The 21,342-nt window shown below is 44.5% G+C and overlaps 1 protein-coding gene across 2 annotated transcripts; it reads left to right on the forward strand.

The window, feature by feature from the left end:
* The first annotated feature begins 1,502 nt into the window (after positions 1-1,502).
* LOC144719726 (steryl-sulfatase-like) lies at positions 1,503-21,129 on the forward strand. Of its 2 annotated transcripts, none has more exons than XM_078595886.1 (10): positions 1,503-1,699; positions 8,521-8,681; positions 8,985-9,106; positions 10,844-10,966; positions 11,829-12,252; positions 15,080-15,216; positions 15,882-16,019; positions 18,274-18,436; positions 19,219-19,340; positions 20,344-21,129. In XM_078595886.1, the coding sequence occupies exons 1-10, from the start codon at positions 1,577-1,579 to the stop codon at positions 20,703-20,705; spliced, it is 1,875 nt and encodes a 624-aa protein (XP_078452012.1). In that variant the 5' UTR covers positions 1,503-1,576; the 3' UTR covers positions 20,706-21,129. The 2 variants fall into 2 exon arrangements, with proteins under 2 accessions (XP_078452012.1, XP_078452013.1); XM_078595887.1 differs by lacking the exon at positions 1,503-1,699 and adding an exon at positions 1,765-1,788.
* Positions 21,130-21,342: the final 213 nt, after the last annotated feature.

Here is a 21,342-nt window from a genome sequence, read left to right on the forward strand (position 1 = left end):
GGGCGGGGCTCTGCGGGGCTCTGGGAAGGGGCGGGGCTCTATGGTAGAGGGGGTGGGGCTCTGTGGGAAGGGGCGGGGCTCTTTGGTAGAGGGGGCGGGGCTCTACGGGGCTCTGTGGGAAGGGGCGGTGCTCTTTGGGAGGGTTTCTCTGAGAGGGGGCGGGGCTATGCTGTAGAGGGCGGGGCTCTGTGGGAAGGGGCGGGGCTCTGTGGGAAGGGGCGGGGCTATGTAGGAGGGGGCGGTGCCGCCAGGGTGGCGCAGTTAGAATCGGAGGAATTCGATGAGCTACAAAGCGTTCTTTCTCTGATGTCCAGTAGGGGCGAGTCAGAACTTCACAACAAAACAAACAATACAAAAACACAACAGGAGTGCGAAATATAGGACATGTAAGCAAATCACTTTAACGAAACATACAAATAAAAATAAAAAATCTAATTTTATGTTACGAGGTACCAAGTTGACTCTCTACACGTGGCTAGGCGATGGAAATGATCACTATGTAGCTAATAACATTCTGGCAAATGTATCCCTCTCCGCTGGCGAGATGTTAACTCCCTCGCCCGGCACACAAGGGGCCCCGTGGGTGCAATCCCGACTGACGCCGGCTGCTGGACACTTGGAGTTTGCGTGGGCTCACAGTGGTCGTGTGGATTCTATTATTAAACACTCTTAGGGTTTCTAGGTAAAGTCTAAGAGTATGGATCATTGCAGTCACGAAAGCTTCAAATCTAGAATTTATCATTACAGGCTTTTATTTAACTCACTCTGTTGTTGTTGTATCCTCAAGTCTTGTAACTCAATTTTAACCCACTTCACAATGTGATATCGACTGCAAACTTGGTATACTTATGTCATACTGAATTACTGATGACAATGCTATATTCTATCATTAAAAATAAAAATTGAATTATATTTTTACACGCTTTCTATTATTTTTGTCTGGGTCCTCCGGTTTTCCCCTCCACATTTACAAGCACGCGTTTAGATAGAGGATTTGGCTGCTGCTGAGATATAATTTGTGTTAGACAGACAGGTCGCTTCTGAAAAAGAGATAAACCAGCAGCTCAGTGGGCCTTACCCAGGTTCAATAAAAAATAGTTAAAATGTTTTATTATTATTGGCTCTTTCGGTAAAGTCACGTAGAAGGGAAATAATTAAATAATAAAAATTTTAACCAATTAATTTATTATTCTTTTATTATTTCTCTTCTACGTGAATTTACCGAAAGAACCAATAATATGAATCCCTGCAGTCACGAAAGCTTTAACTCAAAATTTATATTTTGTTTATCGGGAGGGGAGGAGATTATTGCTGTGGGCACGCTGTGGTTCAACGCAGGAGGAGGATGATGAGGCGTGGGATGGCCAAACAGGGGGCAGTGCTTCTTGCACCGCATCGCTGAAGTCACCATTGCAGCTAAGAATCGATATATTTTGTGAGCGAGTTTGTTACTGTCTTGTTCAGTCTCGTTAATCCAGGGAGCCCAAACGTGCCATTTCCCATCGTACACACACACACGTGTATCCAAGTACGGTGTTTAATAAGATATGTCTTCTTGGGCGCGGATTTTCGATGCATGGATCGACACAAGCGAATCAATGGAATGGATTCGCTGGAATGTGAGGAGCGTCACAAAGTTGCTCAACGTGAACCGGACGGAACTCGGAGGAGAGTCGCGGTGCAGAGCTCACGAACAAGGGTCAGTGCGGTGTTGCGTGTGTGGTGTTGCGAGTGCGGTGTTGTGAGCCCATTGTAGCGTGTGAAGGGTAGTTGTGCTCAATGCAGAAGGTGAGCAGTCACTGTCGTGTGTATTGTAGGTAGGGTGTTGCTAGTGAGTGTAGGTAGGTGTTGCTAGTGTGTGTAGGTAGGGTGTTGATGGTGTGTGTAGGTAGGGTGTTGATAGTGTGTGTAGGTAGGGTGTTGATAGTGTGTGTAGGTAGGGTGTTGATAGTGTGTGTAGGTAGGGTGTTGATAGTGTGTGTAAGTAGGTTGTTGATAGTGTGTGCAGGTAGGGTGTTGATAGCGTGTGTAGGTAGGGTGTTGATAGTGTGTGTAGGTAGGGTGTTGATAGTGTGTGTAAGTAGGTTGTTGATAGTGTGTGCAGGTAGGGTGTTGATAGTGTGTGTAGGTAGGGTGTTGATGGTGTGTGCAGGTAGGGTGTTGATAGTGTGTGTAGGTAGGGTGTTGATAGTGTGTGCAGGTAGGGTGTTGCTAGTGTGTGTAGGTAGGGTGTTGATAGTGTATGTAGGTAGGGTGTTGATAGTGTGTGTAGGTAGGGTGTTGATAGTGAGTGCAGGTAGGGTGTTGATAGTGTGTGTAAGTAGGGTGTTGATAGTGTGTGTAGGTAGGGTGTTGGTAGTGTGTGTAGGTAGGGTGTTGGTAGTGTGTGTAGGTAGGGTGTTGCTAGTGTGTGTAGGTAGGGTGTTGATAGTGTATGTAGGTAGGGTGTTGATAGTGAGTGCAGGTAGGTTGTTGATGGTGTGTGTAGGTAGGGTGTTGATAGTGTGTGTAGGTAGGGTGTTGATGGTGTGTGCAGGTAGGGTGTTGATGGTGTGTTTAGGTAGGGTGTTGATAGTGTGTGTAGGTAGGGTGTTGCTAGTGTGTGTAGGTAGGGTGTTGCTAGTGTGTGTAGGTAGGGTGTTGCTAGTGTGTGTAGGTAGGGTGTTGATAGTGTGTGTAGGTAGGGTGTTGTTAGTGTGTGTAGGTAAGGTGTTGATAGTGTGTGTAGGTAGGGTGTTGCTAGTGTGTGCAGGTAGGGTGTTGATAGTGAGTGTAGGTAGGGTGTTGATAGTGTGTGTCGGTAAGGTGTTGCTAGTGTGTGCGCTAAGATAATTTTTCTGCTATAAATGTCCAAATGATAAGCCACTTTGTTGAGTTATTATTTGTGAACAGGCCACTTCTGAAAAATAAGTTAATACCTCAGTGGGCTTCGCCTGGTAGGATCGAGGATATTTAGTTTTATTTGTATGTTTTTGGATAATTTATTTACCTTTCTTTTACTTTTACCTCCTTTAATGTTAGTTTAACATATCGGCTTTTGCGACCAATATCATCCATAATACAGGTTTTTTGGGTTAGATCGTGTAAATATATAAATGTGTCGGTAAACCCGCCACCATCCGACACCACCCAACATAGCCAAATTGTGAGGTTTGTCACATTAACAGAACGTGCCAATTCGTTACGAGCACAGCACACCGGTGTGTTGGAGAGCTAAGCCACAACATTTACGACGTTTCGCCAGTGATTACAACTAGCTTCATCAGGTGACAGGCAAATCTGGCTGTTGCGACTTGGAAGACAAAGGCGGCCGGGTGTGGTTCCAGTCACCCACCCCCTCGTGTGACGTTCCAGCCTTAATAGGTGATCGCTAACAGCACTTTCCCCAAGAGTCTGGTTCAGACTTTATAAAGGACCTTTGTACAACATACCCCTGAATACAATGTTTTTGTAATGAGAGAGCGCAATCTAGTGGGCGCCAGGGGATAACTGTACAGGCACTATCGGGTAATCGATATCCAATCCTGAGCGGGGATGACATCTGGGCCAAAGGTGACGGGCGGAGCCGGAGGGGATGTTCGGGAACCATCAAGAAGGTTCCACAAGGGGGCGTGGCTAGAGGCGGAGCTTAGCTCCACTGGGAGGAATATAAGCAGAGGCAGGGTAGGACTCGAGGTCGGTGTGGGAAGCCTCGGGTCCGGACTGCGTCGCTGCTCATCCTCTCCTCGCCATCGGCCACGTGGCGGATCCCCAGCGGAGCTCGCCTCTTCTCCCCGGCACACCGCCAGCCAGCGGCGAGATCATCGAGGGAGAGTGGCGATCCTCGACGGTGGAACGGAGAAAACACCTCGTCCACGGCGGTTGATTAAAGGAAATTAACCCGGAGAGGGAAGGAGCGGAACTGTACAGTAATTCAGTTAATAAAGAAGCACTATTCAAGAATCGTCGTGGAAGTCTTTTATTACATTGGAGTCAGAAGTGGTCCTTGAAGAGACAAGAATATTCTACTAGTGTGAAAAATGTCTAAGCATCTCAAGAAGAAGAACCCACCTGTTGCGTCTTCCGACGACGAGGATGCGGGGACCCAGGACCTGCTGACCCCGGGATCCGTGGTCCCGGTCACAGGAACCACGGCTGGTGAGGTCGCCGCACCGGAGGCGGGCGGCGCGGCTGCGGCATCTCCGCCACAGCGGGCTGAAGACGGCTGGAAGAGGGTGGAGGAGCAGCTAGATTCACTGCGGGTGGTGCTTCTCCAGCTGGTGTCGATCATCACATCGTCTTCGGTGGCAGGGCGCCCACCTGAAGTATTGCCGGGGCATAACGAGCAGAGGTTTGGGGCCGGAGCCTCGGAGGGTTCCCCTGCGGAGACGACGTCCACCGTTGCGGGCGCTGAAGAGATGTCCGTCATTACGCATGCTACGGAGACCACGCGGCGGGACGCCGCCATCTTGGACGGCGCATGAAAATTGGACCGAATTGCATCTAGACCCACATGAAGGGGTCTGGTGTAGATTCTGGACTTTAGTTTGTGCATTTGAATTGGGCTTGGACTGGATACTGTGTTCCGTGAGAAACATGGCGTCTGCAGTGTTGACATTGTATGACATGGGAGACGGGGCTTTGCTGGCTCTCAGGTCAGATGGTAATAATCTACACGAGTTAATCATTAGCAAGCGTAGCCCATAGCTTTCATGAAAAATGCAAGCAAAGCTTTATCATTGAGCATGCCAAACTTTTCTTGTATGTCAGGGGATATTTGACATACAAATATTTTAACAACACAATCAAATACGATTTTTGATCTTTCGTATATAACAATCTGAAGTCAGTGTAATCACGCTGGGGTTACCAAGTAATTGGACTGGGTGGGGAGAGCGACTGAAGTCTGCCCAGTTGTTGTGCCAGTACCACTGAAATTACACCACTGCAGAAATGCGCACATTACACCACTCCTGATAAACACGATTTGCTCATGAGGTTCTTGGTGTACAAGAAGCCCTCTTTTCAGTTCATTATGAAGCACACGAGGCTCGATCGGCCATATGTATATATGTATGTTGAACTTGTTTTGCACCATACCTAGCCAACTTCTAAAGAAATTAGTTTTCAACCTAGATTTAAAAGTGCATAGCTCCAGTGGCTTGCTAATATTGGAACGGAAGAGTGTTTCAGACGCCCGCAGAAGCGCATCCGAAAGCGTGTGATGCAGTGACCATCTTTGTTCGATGGTTAGCCAAAAGCTGCTGTGAGAATGACCGGAGTTTGCGTGATGGTTTATACTCCCTGACGAGATCAGTATAGTATTGTGATTATAGAGGAAGACTTTGATGGGACAATTCCATCTTATCATTGAGATTCATCTCATCTAACTCTCGAGCACAGTCAGCATTACCAAATAAGAGCCCACTTACAATGATATTTAATGTACTTTAAGTGTTATATTTCATTCATGAAAACGATTTCTTCATGTTATTTCCAGTCAGTGGCAAGTTTCTTCACCTCATCTCTGGCTGGAGTCCAGGAGAGTGGGGTACACATTTAGAATACGAAATAGAAGTGACAATTTACTTGAAACGTAAGTTGTCATAGCAATACAATGATCCATATTTGTTTTTGGGTAAGGCCACATGGTAGTTTTATACAAAAATTATTGCCATTAACCTTTCACCACCCAACAAGATTGTGACTTTTGTAGTGCCATCGGTGGATGTCACTGCATGTTGTGTGAAGCTGGCCTGTGTGAGGCACGACACACGCCGCTCACACCATCTACAGCACTGCAGTAGGAATGCAGTACCGGCCCTAGCGGGGGCCGGTTGAGATTGCTGATCAAGGATGGATGGCACTGCACTCCATGTGCAGAGAGTGCCAGGGACGGTGCAGGGGTACACAGGGGGCCATGGCACTCCACGTGAACCCGGAGGCCTGGTGACCAGAGGTACCGGTCCGGGGGCCCCAAAGAGGGGACTGGGGGAACACGACACCAGGACCAGGACCCTCTCGAAGGCTCGAGAAGGGGGGCGTGGCTAGCGGCGGAGTAAGCCCCGCCACGGGCAATATCAGCCGGAGCCCTGAACGAGTCCGGCTGGCTGTTGCAAGAATCAAGACCGAAGCCGTCACCTGGAGAAGACTTGCCCGACTACAAGACCCGGACCCGAGCCGGGGTCCGGTCTGAGATAGCCACCCCGTGTGAGCTAGGGTTAGCTAGCCCGGAGGAGGTACCTCCCTAGGATAGCTGGTGAAGGAGCAGCTATACCCCTTCGTGGTTAGGGCTTTATTGTTAAATAAACGTGTTGCCTCTAAGAAGTCTCTGCCTCCCTGATTGGAACCACTACACTTTTACAATTATTTATACGTCCAAACGGAATGATGAAATTCAGTCGTGATAAAAAGCTAAAGCCAGAATTTCATCAATACGTTGGCATGTATGAAAAATATCTGACCAAAAACACTAATATAGATCAGAAGAGACTTATCTGCATATTTGTGCATATGGCCAGGTTCACTGTATCAAGAAGAACTCTGTCTCCTTGTTATCACAGTAAAATATCTAACAACAATTCAATCATTAGCTGAAAGTTAATATTTAGATTTTGTGAACCATTACCTGAATTTTCTGCAAATCCTTGCGTATTCATATAGATGTGTGGTGCCGGCCCTAGCGAGGCACGGCATACATCGCAGACACCCCGTATATGTGGGTGTAGTACCTGGACCCAAGCCGGGGTCCTGTCCGTTGTAGCTACTCCCAGTGTAATTGGTGTAGTTAGCCTGGTGGTCCACCACCATATGTTATTATCTGGTTAAGGGCAGTTACCCCTTTGTGTTGGTATCAATAAATGTGTTGCCTTCAAGGAGTACGTCTGCGACTCAGTTCAGGTTTCAAGTTTAATTTATTAGGTATAGCTCTTGAATCGGGTGCAACTGCAACAAACAAAAAGCAAAAACATGAAAAGAAAACATCTTAAAGTTACTATGTGACTATGTGCAATCAGAAAATCCAAGAAAAGACAGCAAAATATTGCAGAAAAAGCGCCGTACACCAACGCTGTGTGCAAAAATCCCAGTGGGATGCAAGTCAAACAACAACAACCACAAGACAACTTAGATTAAGGCCATCAGTCTAACTCCGTACTACAACAAACAAACATGGCCAAACCAAAAAACTTTCGAAATCACCTAAAGAAAGCCATAAAAGTAATGAACCAGTGATCATAGGGACTGTGACCGAATTTTCACAATAAACGACATAAACAACATGTACCACCAAATCCTGCAGCCAGTTGAACTCAAAGCTCGAGGTTTCTAGACCCTGTGGATACAGGCTGCGTGGATAAGAGGGTCACCCAGCAGGCTTCAGGGAAGGCTGGTGGAAGCCTGGTGCATGCGTGACCATGCTCATCTCACAGAAATGCCGCCAAGGAGATTCCTCCTCACAATCTCCTCGTTGTCATCCACGCCTGGGAGATGAAGAAGAAGTCTTGCCTCCCCTTCACGCCCAATCCGTGACCTCCACAATGACGCACAGTTCATGGCACGGATGGCCATGTAAATCTCGTAGGGAATCGGAAATTCTGTAAGTTGCGTAGGCCACGATTTATCGCATTTCCGATTCCATACGAGCTTTACGTAAAGAGGGGAACGTACATTTACGTGAGATGCTACGCGTGGTCAGGAGTAGACTTAATTCCGGCATTACTCACATTTACATACATCCGTGATCTCTCACCTACCCCAACAGCCTTAACAGACTGTTGGGGTAGGTGATGTTAGCGAGTACCTAATGAAGGTTGGCACAGCACACGAGGGTGTGGCAATGTTTGTACACTTATTTATTTGAGGCTGAGTCGACCTACTGGAGGCCTGGACCGGTTCAGATAATCGTCACTGATGTTGACCGTGAGTAGGAATCGTCCCGGTCGCCGGGTTTGTAGCGCAGCGTGCTAACCGCTACACTACCGCTCCCCACAGCCACATACATGTAGACACGTACAACACACGTGTCGATACAACTGTGACTGTTGAATCCCCCATGATTTGATCTTTGGGTCACATTGGAAATTCTTCTAAAAATGTGTCCACCGTACTCCCCTCCGCACCCTCAGTGGGTTATAGGTTGATGTAAACCGATTCCGATGGCGAGGAATTCAGACTGGTAATGACCATAGCTCGTTGTAGTAAAACAATCTCACTTCATAAATGAGAGCCTGGTAAGCCCCAACTTGTTGTGAGCAATATAAAACAAATTCTCAGCCACTCCCTGTATGATGAAGACGATAAAGTATGAACATTTTCACAAGAAGATGCTTTTACCTTCATGATATCTACAACAATCCACAGAATTGCAGGTTATTTGTTCTTTTAAAATATACGAATTCTTAGTAACTTGGCAAATAATATAATCATCACATATTTTAACAACGACCACAGATGGCAAGTATGCCTTTTGTTGTGTTATTACATACGAGACATCTGCAGTTAAATGCCGATGAGTGACAATTGCCTCGTTTTGTTTCGCAGTCTCTTGGTACCATGAGGATCATGCTTCTGGGCTTGGTCTTGCTGCTGATGGGCCCCATCGGCAATGCAGACCCACACCCTCGCAGGCCCAATTTTGTGTTGATGATGGCCGACGATCTGGGAATAGGGGACGTTGGCTGTTATGGAAATCACACCATTAAGTAAGAGATTTTCACACCACCAAATGCTACTTTAAAATGAAATGAACTAAGTTGTCTTAAAATGTTCATATCAGACGCATGAGAATTGATTTCAGGAATTTTCACTTTACGCCAATAACACGACAAATCACTTCAGTCGATTATTAACAAGTCTTTCACCGATGTAAGTGCCCGTATTTAATGATTCGCTATTTTTCTGGTTCTTTCCTAGATGCGTTTAAAAATGTACCCATGCATGTTCTCTCTAATTGTTGGGAGTGAGATATGTTTGAGGGTTACTTTTCCCCATATGCTTTTTGACAGGACCCCTAATATTGACCGTCTCGCCCAAGAAGGAGTCAAGCTGACTCAGCACATTGCCGCTGCTTCACTGTGCACCCCAAGCCGAGCGGCGTTTCTCACTGGGCGTTACCCTGTCCGCTCTGGTAAGCATTACCAGGTGTTAATTACCAGTAGGTGCTGCAGTGGTGACATGTTAACTACCTCGTCCTGGTATACAGAAGGTCGTGGGTTCAATCCCGACCCTGACACCTGCTGTATATTTGGAGTTGAAATGTTCTCACTGTGGTCGCGTTGATTTTTGTCCGGGCCCTCTGGTTTAAATCAACAGGGCAATGTGCACATCTTCACAAATGGACAACTAAAACAAACCACAGCGAGACTGGCCATGCAACCCAATCTATGGACCAAAAAGTAAACCACTGTACTCTTTAGTTCTTTCGGTAAAGTCACGTAGAAAGAAAATAGATTAAATAATAGAATACGACACGTGTGTCTATGTAGACACGTGTGTCTATGTTGTGTGTATCTCTCTGTCTGTCTCTGTGTTGTCTCTCTCTGCTTGTGTGTCTGTGTGTGTCTCTGTGTTTGTGTTTTGTCTCTCTCTCAAATTTAGTTCTACCTGATGACGGTTGCTTGTGTTGCAATCGAAACGTCGTATTCTATTATTTAATTTTTTTTCTACGTGACTTTACCGAAAGAACCAAAGAGTAATTCCTGCAGTCACGAAAGCTTCAAATCGAGTTTAAACCACTGTAGTCTCTGCTCCTTCAACGGAGGAGGATTAGCAAAACTACATAAACTCTCTCTTTTAACCCTCTCATGGCTAGCAGACCTCGACATTGGCATCTATCTCCTTGGGTATATTGCCATCGGCAAAAAAGAAAAGTATTACAGCTCCTCATGAGTACAAATAATAAAAGGAGTTAAAGGTGCAGCAACCTTGTAATTGATGTATCATACTTCTGCTGCCAGAAAGAGCCTGCACAAGAGGGAGCTCTGGAGAGACCTACGTGAGGATATTTGGCCTACTTTTTCATCATCAGCCACCACCTTTAATAACCCCACTCTTTGTTTTAACCACTTATCTTACGTACAATTGCATAATTGTAAAGCGCCTTGCATGTAAATCTATACAAGATAAGAATTTCAAACCACTGCTGGATGACGACCTCTCTACACCACAGTCATCCCTTGCAGTCCCCGCAATGCCACAATCCAACTCACTCATGAACTGGTCTCGTCTCTCCCTAACACTGAGTAGCCCAGTGACACTGAACCAGTGATGAACTGGGAATAAAAATCAGCCCAGGCTTTTGTAAACACACCGACCAAGATTGCTGTGCGATCTCATCGTCCCATTTGGGCTAGGTCCTAAAAAACAAATGGGCCGGTGAGGAAGAATCTTTAGGGCTGAAGAATATGGGACTTAATGCCAACTGAGAGCGCAAATAAGCAATGAAGTGTACACATTAGAGGAGTTAAAGTATTTCACATTTACAATCAGACAGACTGGCCCACCGGCCCTCGGAATGGACTGGCCCACCAGGCATTTGCCCGGACTGCTGTCCTATGGCCAGTCCCAGGCCTGCATTGAACCCTCATAATGAGCCTCAAAGTCCACACTGGCCCAGTGCTTAATGTTTATTGAACAAATGCTGCTGGAAAATACGTCTCCAAAGGCCTGCAAACTGATTAACTGTATATGTAACTTTAGCTTGCTTAATTTTTGTATTGAACCAGCCCTTTGGTTTATCAACGTATTTATGTTTTATTGACAGACAATAGCTACACAAATTCTTTTGTGATAACTTTATTGAGATAACGGTGAGTTGTTTTGAATTATATAAATAATGCCAAATGTCTTTCCTATCTCATGGCAGGAATGGCTTCAAGGGGATCGTTGCGTGTTTTCATTTTCAATGCCAACTCTGGAGGTCTTCCCACAAGTGAAATTACATTCCCCAAATTGTTAAAGGAGCAGGGCTATTCCACTGCGATAATAGGTAAGTAAATTTTGTGTAAGGGTTATAGTTTGTTGATCGAGAAAACCTATGAAACTAGCATGTTGTGAAATCCACAGGGTAGCATTATGTGGTGGGAAGTAGAGGACAGTGCAGCAAAAGCCTTTGTTAGACTATACTTATATGCTCCCTGCCTTCACCGGCCTGCATTGACGAGCGTTGTGCAGGAATTAATCTCCACAATGAGTGTAATCATTGCAGTAATAAAAGTTCACTTTCCTACATGTGAAATAAATGTCATTCATTTTGAGATCATACATTGCTTTTTAAAGGTATTCATGTCATACAATGCACGTATAGGCATCATGGCACTGTTGCTGCCAAGGGCATCGGTCAACACTGGGACTTCTGAATGGAATCCAGTGCAGAATTATTATTCATAATCCAGCCCCTCTTGCCTCTAATTGCCATTCCTTTGCCCCATACGGTGCAAACCAAGTTCATCATACATTACCCTGTACATTAAGCATATACTTCTATGGTCAATGCTGTTGTCAAGTATTTCACGTGACTCCACCCGTCTGTCAACCCACTGGCATTACTCACCTCTCCTCGTCTCGCCATGGCAACTGCGTTTCCTTGTAGACTGTCCCCACGGCGTTTCTGCATCGTGTCTATTGCTATACTCTGGAAAGCATTACTCTCGACTGCCCTACTTTAATACAACCTGCTGTCATTAAATTCAACTGTCAATTGGTTTGCACATTCTCATCCGCGTTGCCAATGGTGATTAGGCTCACAATAGGTCTACACTTTTCAAAACAAGAAATACTTCACTGTTTTTAATGTTCAATATGCAGACATGTATTTTAAACTCGCCGCGTCTCTCAATTCTCTGCTGTAGGAAAGTGGCACCAGGGGCTGAACTGTGACGTGGCAGGAGATCACTGCCATCACCCGCTGAGCCATGGATTTGACTATTTCTATGGAATGCCGATGACAAACCTACGGGACTGCAAGCAAGGGGAAGGCAGTGTGATCATCGCAGGAAGCTACAAATTAGTCATACATTTTGCTACCTACTCCCTGCCACTTCTGCTTGCCCTGCTCCTTTCCCATTTGGCAGGGCTTGTGCGCATCCCGAGAATCATATGGTTCACTTTCGGTGTAGTTTTGATGAGCGTCATTGGACTTGTTGTGTTTGTCATGAGTCACTCACGGATGCTAAACTGCATTCTGATGCTGAACCACGAGGTTATTCAACAACCGATTGTGTTTGAAAACCTTACGCAGAGGATTGTTTCCCAAGCCATTGGCTACATTGACAGGTATAAACCCGTTTTTTTTTACCCGGTTTACATCAACGTCCTTTACTTCCGAGTTGCACCTGGTGTCTATAACTAATTTAGGATTTTGGTTTGTGCTTAGAAATGCAAAATTCGAATATGCAACAACAAAAATGCGCCTGAAATTTCGTCATGTCACTGGTAATTCCGATCCTTCTTTTGAAAGTCGGTGTGTTCCCATAAAGTTGTGGCTTTGTGAATGAACACATTGTTATAATTGAATTAAATATAATTGTAATTTTAGTTGGCATATTTTTAATGCTCTTTAGTATAATGAAAATATCTACCTTGATAGTTATGTGGTAATAATTAACAAAATTAACCCAAACCTGTTTTGGTTTAACTCCTGACCTGCTACAATATTATCAAACTATTTCCTGGATAATGGCCTCCGCATGCCGATGGGTATTGGGGTTTTGCCATACTTCACCAAAGTGGCACAGCAGTTTAGCGCAGTTCTATGAACCTGGGGACCAGAGTTCAATTCCCGACTCGCATCAGTGGTGAATGATTATCTGTACCACTGCTGGGTCCTCCATTCATCAACCCACACTGACCAGCATGATAAAGCATGGGGATGCTTTCATTCAGCAGCAGACTTATATTATAGCAGGTCATAAACTAAAACACAACAAGCTTTATGTAAAATTTGTTGAGGTATGTGATGCACATTAGCCACAGATAAGTTTGTGTGCGATGTGTTTTACCTCATACCTCCATGGACACTAAAGTTACTGTACTTTACCTCATCCCGAATAGTGCCGCCCTCTTCCTTTGTCTCCTATCCGACACCCCCTTTACCGACCGCCCATTGCCTCTAAACGGCTGTCCTACCACACGGAGTTTAGTTTAAAATAGTTTTGACATTCCGCATCCGTATGTATGTTGAACATTTTTTCGCACCGTACGTAGCCAGCCCCTCTCCTCACTCTCAACCATTGCTGACCATTTCAACATTTGTTTCCTACCCCATTATAAGAACAATATTTCTCCTGCCCACAACCCATTTCCTATCCGTATTGTTTCATGCCACTGCCCATCGTGCTCCCTCACCCTTTGGCCTTCCCAATGGCGAACGTTTCATCAAAAATAACTCCATTCTAAACCAGCTTTGTTCCTGCAAAACGACTATTTTATTTTGATCTTCCTATGAAGCACAACACTGATATTCGTAGATAAGGCAGTCGGGGGCAAACACTGTGTGCATCGTCTTATAACAATACATCTCACATGAAATAAACTGAAAATAACGGGAAGCCTATAAAAACATTACATTAATCCGACAAAAAAAAAGCTCCTATTTTATTTACAAGCACAAACTTTGATGGTGGGTCATGTCATTTACAGAGTTTTACTGCAGTAATCCCTCCTCTGGCAGCATCTGTTCTATAATAGCAGCTCATGGAACATTTTGTTTGGAAGGCAGTGCTGCAGTCTTGCTGTCATCCATAATGCAAAGTCACGTTCTCGGCTTATTAATTGACACAAATGTAGCTTTCGTATAGACCATCTCTGTGCTTTAGCAATCCCTGCCATCCTACACCAAGATAGAAAACGCATTTCTTTGGAACTGCTTTTTGTTTAGTTTGTTGTCCTTCTGCTCCTCGGTTGGCTACGTAGAATGCGAAAGAAGTTCAAAATACATAAATACACAAGTCTGCAAATGACCATGCTCCTAAATCCAACACTTTGTTTAATGTGTTCTCCAATGCCCATGATTGCTCATCACTACCCACCCTTACAGGTGCCTCTTTCCAGTGTGGCTAATTATATAGCATCGTGAATAACACATCGGTCACATTATCAACATCAACCATAATCACACGATCTTCATCATAATTTTTGTCATAATCATCCCGTACCAATACCACGGTGGCACCAACTCACAATGTAATACATAGCACTAAGCCTGACCTGTTATATAAAACAGCCTATTGGCCGTTTATTAATCCATATCAAAACTTAACTTCAGTGATCAATGTAATTAATGTTACCATCTCTCTCCCATATTCTGCCTTTTTATAAAATAATCTTGGACATGTTACACTCAGGAAACACCAATGTACTGTATATTCATGTTCATTTATATGTTTACTGCAGTGTATTGTTCAAAATGTTCTCTCTTGCTACTTAACATACTGATTTTCTTATTCTTCATCGCTCATTCACCATTCACTCATTGATCCACCTCCAACATAATGAAGTGTCCCTGTGAACACTTAAATCAGTGGCTATTCATACATTACCCCACCGTGCCAGACCTGCCAACCGACTAATTGTGGTGTACCCAATATAGGCAGTTTAATGCGAGCTAAGATTGGTGCTCGGGTTTGCATTGGGAGTTGCAGGCACTACGTTTTATTAGGGGTGGGGATTATAATGATGATTGTGATGATTTGTTGATTATTTTTGACTTGATGTTACTGATAAAAAGGACAACACTAACATTCAAATATAATTCCCTTTCATGAGTTTGTGGTAGGATAACATTGCCACATCCTACAGCTCATAGCTCACAGTTTTCTGCACACTTATTGCTTGCTTACCGCTCACTTCGAGTAAAACTTCACAGCCCTGCTTTGAAAATCACCAGCACAGACCAGCGAGCACGGGATTGGCCTGAAACAGCGAAACAGCATGCATTGGGCATGCCTCCGACACATGACGTCACTCTCATTCCTTTACGACATGTCACGTCTGGACACCTCGAGCTTATGTGACCGCTGCACATATAAGGCGCTACATTGATCAGAATTGTTCCGTGTCAAGCTAAATGATATTATGTCACTAATTGCTTGTGCTGTCCCAGGAATCGCGATGGCCCCTTCATGCTGTTCTTGTCATTTGTCCACGTCCACACGGCGCTGTTCGCCGCCAAGCGTTTCCACGGAACGAGCAAGCACGGTTTCTACGGCGACAACGTGCACGAGATGGACTGGGCGGTTGGTATGCGAAACTTCCATCGTTCTGTAGATGTATTATGTGTATATTTGGAAATGCTCGCGTAACACTTGGTAATTGGCACAATTATAATTATATAGACGTTTTAAATATAAAAAAAAAATCGAACTTGTACTTTTGTTTGATATTTCGTTACATTTGAATTGAACAACTTTTTAACCAAGTTAATTTATTGGAAAATGTATGGCCAACTCTTTATTACCAATTATCCTTAGACATACGTGCGTGTAATTCTCTCTGCCATGGTGGCCAGACGTCTTGGACGAGCTGGGAGTACTCACACGACCCCACTGTGCGAGAACTTCTGGTCTACTGTTACATACCCGTTTATATTTCTGGGTGGAAAGAGGTGGCGGGATTTAAGAAACTAGCACCATTATTTCAACTTGTTCTCTGGTGCTAAATGTTGATCCGAAAATTCCTGCCATCGATTAAAAATGAGTAGACTTGTTTTCTGTTCTTTGGGTGTGAATTTGGCAGATATGAAAAGAGCCCCGGATACGATTTGAATCCTGATCAGTCCCATTTATAATCAGACATACCAGTGCATAACCTATTGTAATTGAAACTGTTACAATTGTTTTGGCAGTAATTCACCAGTCTTTCCAATACTGTTGTAAACAATACTTTCCTGTTGGGTCTTTTTGCAGGTGAGGTAGTGAACCACCTGGAGAAGCTGGGACTCAGTGACAACACCCTCGTGTACTTTACATCAGACCAGGGTGGACATTTGGAAGAGATTAGTGACTCTGGAGATGTGGAAGGTGGATGGAATGGTATTTATAGAGGTAAGTTCCCTAGTATAAATGCTCATCCTGATTTTTTTTATTCAGCTTGTTTACCCAGGAAAGCCTCAGTGAGTCTCAATTAATTTTCAGGAGGGCCCTGCTAAGTATTCGCAATTGATGTTGCTGCTGTGTGTAATCTCGATTGAATAATATGCAGGTAATTTTTCAGCATTGGGATGTTTGGCCAATACCAGTTACATTGTGTGTGTTTTAGCTGTGGGAGGAAATGCAGAAGAATCCCATGCAGAACCAGGGGAGAACATACAAACCACATGTAGAAAGGTGCCCTAGTCAGATATTGAACCGAGGCCCTTCCTGCTGTTAGACACAAGTGTTCCCACTGTGCCACCCTGTCAACTTAAATAAATGTTTAAATATATAACACGGTGAACTTTAATCACCCTGCTGAACTTCTTTTCAACAGACCAAATATGCACAAGAAGGGCAATGAACTTTATATACAAGCATACACTTAATTGCATGAAATACAAATATCCACCCATGTTGATCATTTAAAAGGTCAAAGTGATTTCTTGCTCAAATGAGCATTGAGGCAGTGCTCTTCTCACATTGACTGCCCTGAGCCGGTGTTGCAAACTCTATGTTGCTATGACAGTGGTGAGTTTATTCATAGAACAACCACTACTGACTTACCCACAAGGTGATACATATTTTATGGGCCCCAGAGAGATGATTGGTTGAGATAACCCCCAACCTAGACTTGAACACACAACCTTCTGATTGTGAGTTGCTCGCTCTACCCAGCTACCGTGATCGTTACCACAGAGAAAATAGACCGGGGGCTCTTTCAAATCCTTGTCAAAGAAAAGGCCACAATGTGGACACTTGACATGCGTCAGTTTTCGACCAGAGGGTTCGTGTCCCCCCTGCACATTTGCGGACTGTACACGGATCGCACGAGTGGGCTATGTGTACCAAACGTTGCTGGTACCAGCCGGTACCGCGCTGCTGTGGAGATGGTGCTGGTGGAATACGCGGACATTGTCATCAGTGCTACTGGCAGAGAAATTAGATCTCCTGCAGAAGACGTCATCATCAAAATGTATTATCTACACAGTTCAAAAGAACTGACAAATACCTTGTGAGAGACTCAGCGCAGAAGATTCCCTCGGTTAGATCTTCCACGAAGCTCATGGCCTCCCCGAACCCGCAGCCGCACAAACCAAGGCAGATGCGGATTCCGGATGCACAAATGGAAAATTAAAAACTCTCCAGTAGTGTGCGAATGTGGTCATCCAGAACAGACCGCAATGCCCCGATCCACAAATACGAAGGAGACATCACAGCGATGATGATACACTCTGATACTCCTGGCGCTGTATTCTGGATTGATCACCTCAATAATAATAATTATTAAATGTGAAATTGTAGCTGTTGTTTCTGCATCTACATCTGCCTTACGAAAAATCTATACAGTTCCTCCCATGCAGAACAGGAGGCAATTGCAGACTGAATACAGCATTGAAAAACAATACATTATAGATAATATGCACATAAATCTTCTTGGTTCTTTCGGTAAAGTCACGTAGAAGGGAAGTATTAAAATAATAAAAATAAAACATAATAAAACAATTCTCTTGTGAGAATTGTTTTATTATGTTTTATTTTTATTATTTTATTACTTCCCTTCATGGCCTCCCCGGGGAAGTAATAAAATAATAAAAATAAAACATAATAAAACAATTCTCTTGTGAGAATTGTTTTATTATGTTTTATTTTTATTATTTTATTACTTCCCTTCTACGTGACTTTATATAATAAAGTCACAATTCTCTTGTGAGAAGTAATGTGAGAATTGTTTTATTATGTTTTATTTTTATTATTTTATTACTTCCCTTCTACGTGACTTTACCGAAAGAACCAAGAAGATGAATCCCTGCAGTCACGAAAGCTTTAAATCGAAATGCACATAAATATTGAATAAATAAATAATTATATGAACATGTGCTTGAAAACTTTTTTTGTCCAATGCATGCGAGTTATTCATATGCCATATGGAAATGACGTGTATTTAGTTTAGTCTAAAAGTGATGAATTGTGGGTGCATTCATCATATTTATGGCTGAGCTGTCCCACAACTTTGGTGCCAAAGTTTTCTCCATGCACTTGTTTACTCACATGCAGCAGGACCTTCCGAAAACAGAAGTTCGAGACTTGGTTGAGTAATGCTGCTGGGGCGAATTTAGCACCAGTTAAGATGCCACTAACGCCATTTCATTGTGCTGTGCCGCAGGTGGGAAGTCTATGGGTGGTTTTGATGGTGGAATTCGTGTGCCGGCAATCCTTCGATGGCCAGGAGTACTCCCTGCGAGTGTCCAAGTGGACCAGCCGACCAGCCTCATGGACATATACCCAACAGTGCTGTCACTGGCTGGAGCCAGTCTACCACAGGGCAGGTCAGCCTATCCTCCTGGCCATTTCAGGGCTGCTGAAGAGCTGAGCGATTGTCATGTTTGTGACCGGGCCAGTTCATAACAATTTCTTGGTTTGTTTCATGGAGGTGTCCAATAATGTATTTGCAGGATGACCAGAGAATAATCTTAGCTACAAAGCGGACATTACGTACCTGTAGGTGTGACTTTTTGACGCAAGTAATTTGCAAGGCGCTCTGCATCTATATGTACACAGTTGAAAACTTTACACCATTGTTTAATCACATAATATGGAGGGTGGAATACAGTACTCAAGAATGGTGCATCCCTGCCTGTAGGAGACCAAGAATCAGTTAAATGTAGCAGCCAATGACGGCTGGTAGGTAAATGTGTCGATGGGGCACAGAAGTCTGCAGGGAGGGGAAGTGTAAAGGTTGGATCGGGGGGGGGGGGGACAGAGCGCAGAAGGAGGTGTAGAGGTTGGTGTATGTACTTAATAATTTTTACAATGAACAGAGCCTCGAGTACCAAACGGCCTACGCAAGTAATAGCGGAATTAACTCTGCTCCTGATCGCGTGTAGCATCTCACGTGAATTCACGTTCCCCCATTTACATAAATCTTGTAGGGAATCGGAAATTCAGTAAGTTGTGTTGGCCGTGATGTATTGCATTTCTAATTCCCTACGAGCTTTATGTAACTCGGGTCGCCAGGTTCGTCACGCACGTTACTAACCTGCAATGCTACTGCTCCCCATGCCTTGCCGTGTCTAATCTCTTTATTGCATACACATTCCACGTTGTGCAGGGTGATCGATGGGAAGGACTTGCTGCCCCTGCTGCTGGGAAATCAGAGCTACTCGGAGCACGAGTTTCTCTTCCACTACTGCGGCACATATCTCAATGCCGTGCGCTGGGTGCCTCGCGACAGTACGTCAGCATTCGCAGCCACTCATGTGAACGCGAGGTTCGGAAATCGCAGGCAATAACGGCAAAAAAAATGGAACGCAAACTGAAGAGCGCGAAGAAGCGTGGAGAGATGCACGCCACAGAAATTACGCTGAGAGACCGTAGGGATGTTTGTTGTATGTTGAAGTTCTTTCACACCGATGGTAGACAACCGTACTAATTGGACGTGTCAGGGAAGGACAACAAAGAAAAAAGTTATAAAGAAACGAGTGTGCAGTCGATTTTATTTTAATGTGCATAGCTCCCCGTGGCTTCCTAATATCGAAAGGAAGAGCATTCCAGACGGCCGCAGAAGCGCATCTGAAAGCGCGCGATGCGGTGACCACCGTCTTTGCTCGATGGCCGGTCGTCGATGACAGCGTTGGGGTGGCAGCCAAGGAGGGGAACGCATCCGAGGGGATGTCCACCGAGGAAATGGGAGCGATGAAATCGTCTCGTGTGCATCGTGGGATTTATACATTGAAGTGCTGTAAGAGATGACGACTTGGGGAGGCCTCATTCAGCAGTGGATTGATTTTGGCTGATGATAAAATATATTCACTTGTAAAGTGAGGATCTAAAGAATCGCATGCATTGGTTTTGCCAAGTTTCTATATTGATCCGTCTGCCTGGAAGCCTCATTCATTTGTCGGCCTTCAATAGGTTCGGTGTTCAAAGACAAAACCAAAAAACTTACAACGCATACAGAAATTTTTTTATTTTGATGATTAGATGGGAATATGCCAGAATTTGTCTCATGTGGAAAGGAAAGAGCAATATATGTACACTCCATCATTATTGCCTCAATGTGCGGGTTTTTTTTAATGAATGGCAACGGTTGAACCATTTGTACTTACCCCTTGCACCATCTAAGATCGTGTAATTGAGTAAATGTGTTGTTGCTCTGTAGAAAGGATTCACCGCTTTATGTAAAAGTTATTTAAGTTTCACGCCTAACATTCACGTTCATTATTTATCCTAACAGGCCAGCTCATCTGGAAGGTGCATTTCTTCTCGCCGGTATTTTCTCCTGCCGGAAGCAATGGGTGTTACAACACGGTCATTTGCCACTGCCAGGGCAACTTTGTGCAGACACACGACCCCCCGCTGGTCTTCGAGATGCAAAGCGATCCTTCAGAGAGCTCCCCTTTGGCCGTCACAAGCGCCGCTGTCCAGGCGGTGCTGGCTGTGGTCCAGAGGGCCGTGTCCTCGCACCAACAGAGCCTCACGCCGGTGCCCAGCCAATTCTCCTTAAACAACTTGCTCTGGAAGCCCTGGCTGCAGCCTTGTTGTGGCTTTCTTCCATCGTGTGGCTGCGACAACGATGTGACCCTCCCGCATGAATAACGTGCCAGTGGAAGGGGAATTTAATGAAAATAATTTGTTTGATCAGTTGTCACATTTTCCTTCAAACGCACTGGTACTCTACAACATGCTGTTTCATTTACCATCAATATTACCGCTGTCCAGGTATTGGGATTCGAGGATAGAATGTGCATTACAAATGTTTATTATTATAATGGAACGTGCCCAATAGCATGTCCACCGAGAAGATAGAGCAATGAAATCAGTGTGTGTGTGCAGGTGCTGGGTGGATTGTTATATCACAAGATCGTGTGAGGTAGCGGTGGCTTGGGGCGGCCTTCATCCAGCAGTGGATTGACCATGGTTGATGGAGACAGTGGATATTTTCAGTCATTTCGATGGCAGTCTTATATGACTCTTGAGAGATGTTTTCTCAAACGGGTTTATTAAACATTTGTATCTCAAAGAGTTACTGTTTGTGCACATATTATTTGGGTCTTTCGGTAAAGCCATGTAGATAGAAAAAATAATCAAAATAATAACAATATCACGACGTTTCGATCGCAACAGGTGAAAAAAGAGGGGGAAATCTGCCTCAGCAGGCTGTTTATATAGGTTTAGAGATGGGCGGTGCAGCTAATGTTAATGTAGGAGAGGTCTCGTAACATGCAGTAGGTCT

This window comes from Lampetra planeri, chromosome 7 (assembly GCF_965212315.1).
Source record: "Lampetra planeri chromosome 7, kcLamPlan1.2.h2, whole genome shotgun sequence".
Taxonomy (NCBI): domain Eukaryota; kingdom Metazoa; phylum Chordata; class Hyperoartia; order Petromyzontiformes; family Petromyzontidae; genus Lampetra; species Lampetra planeri.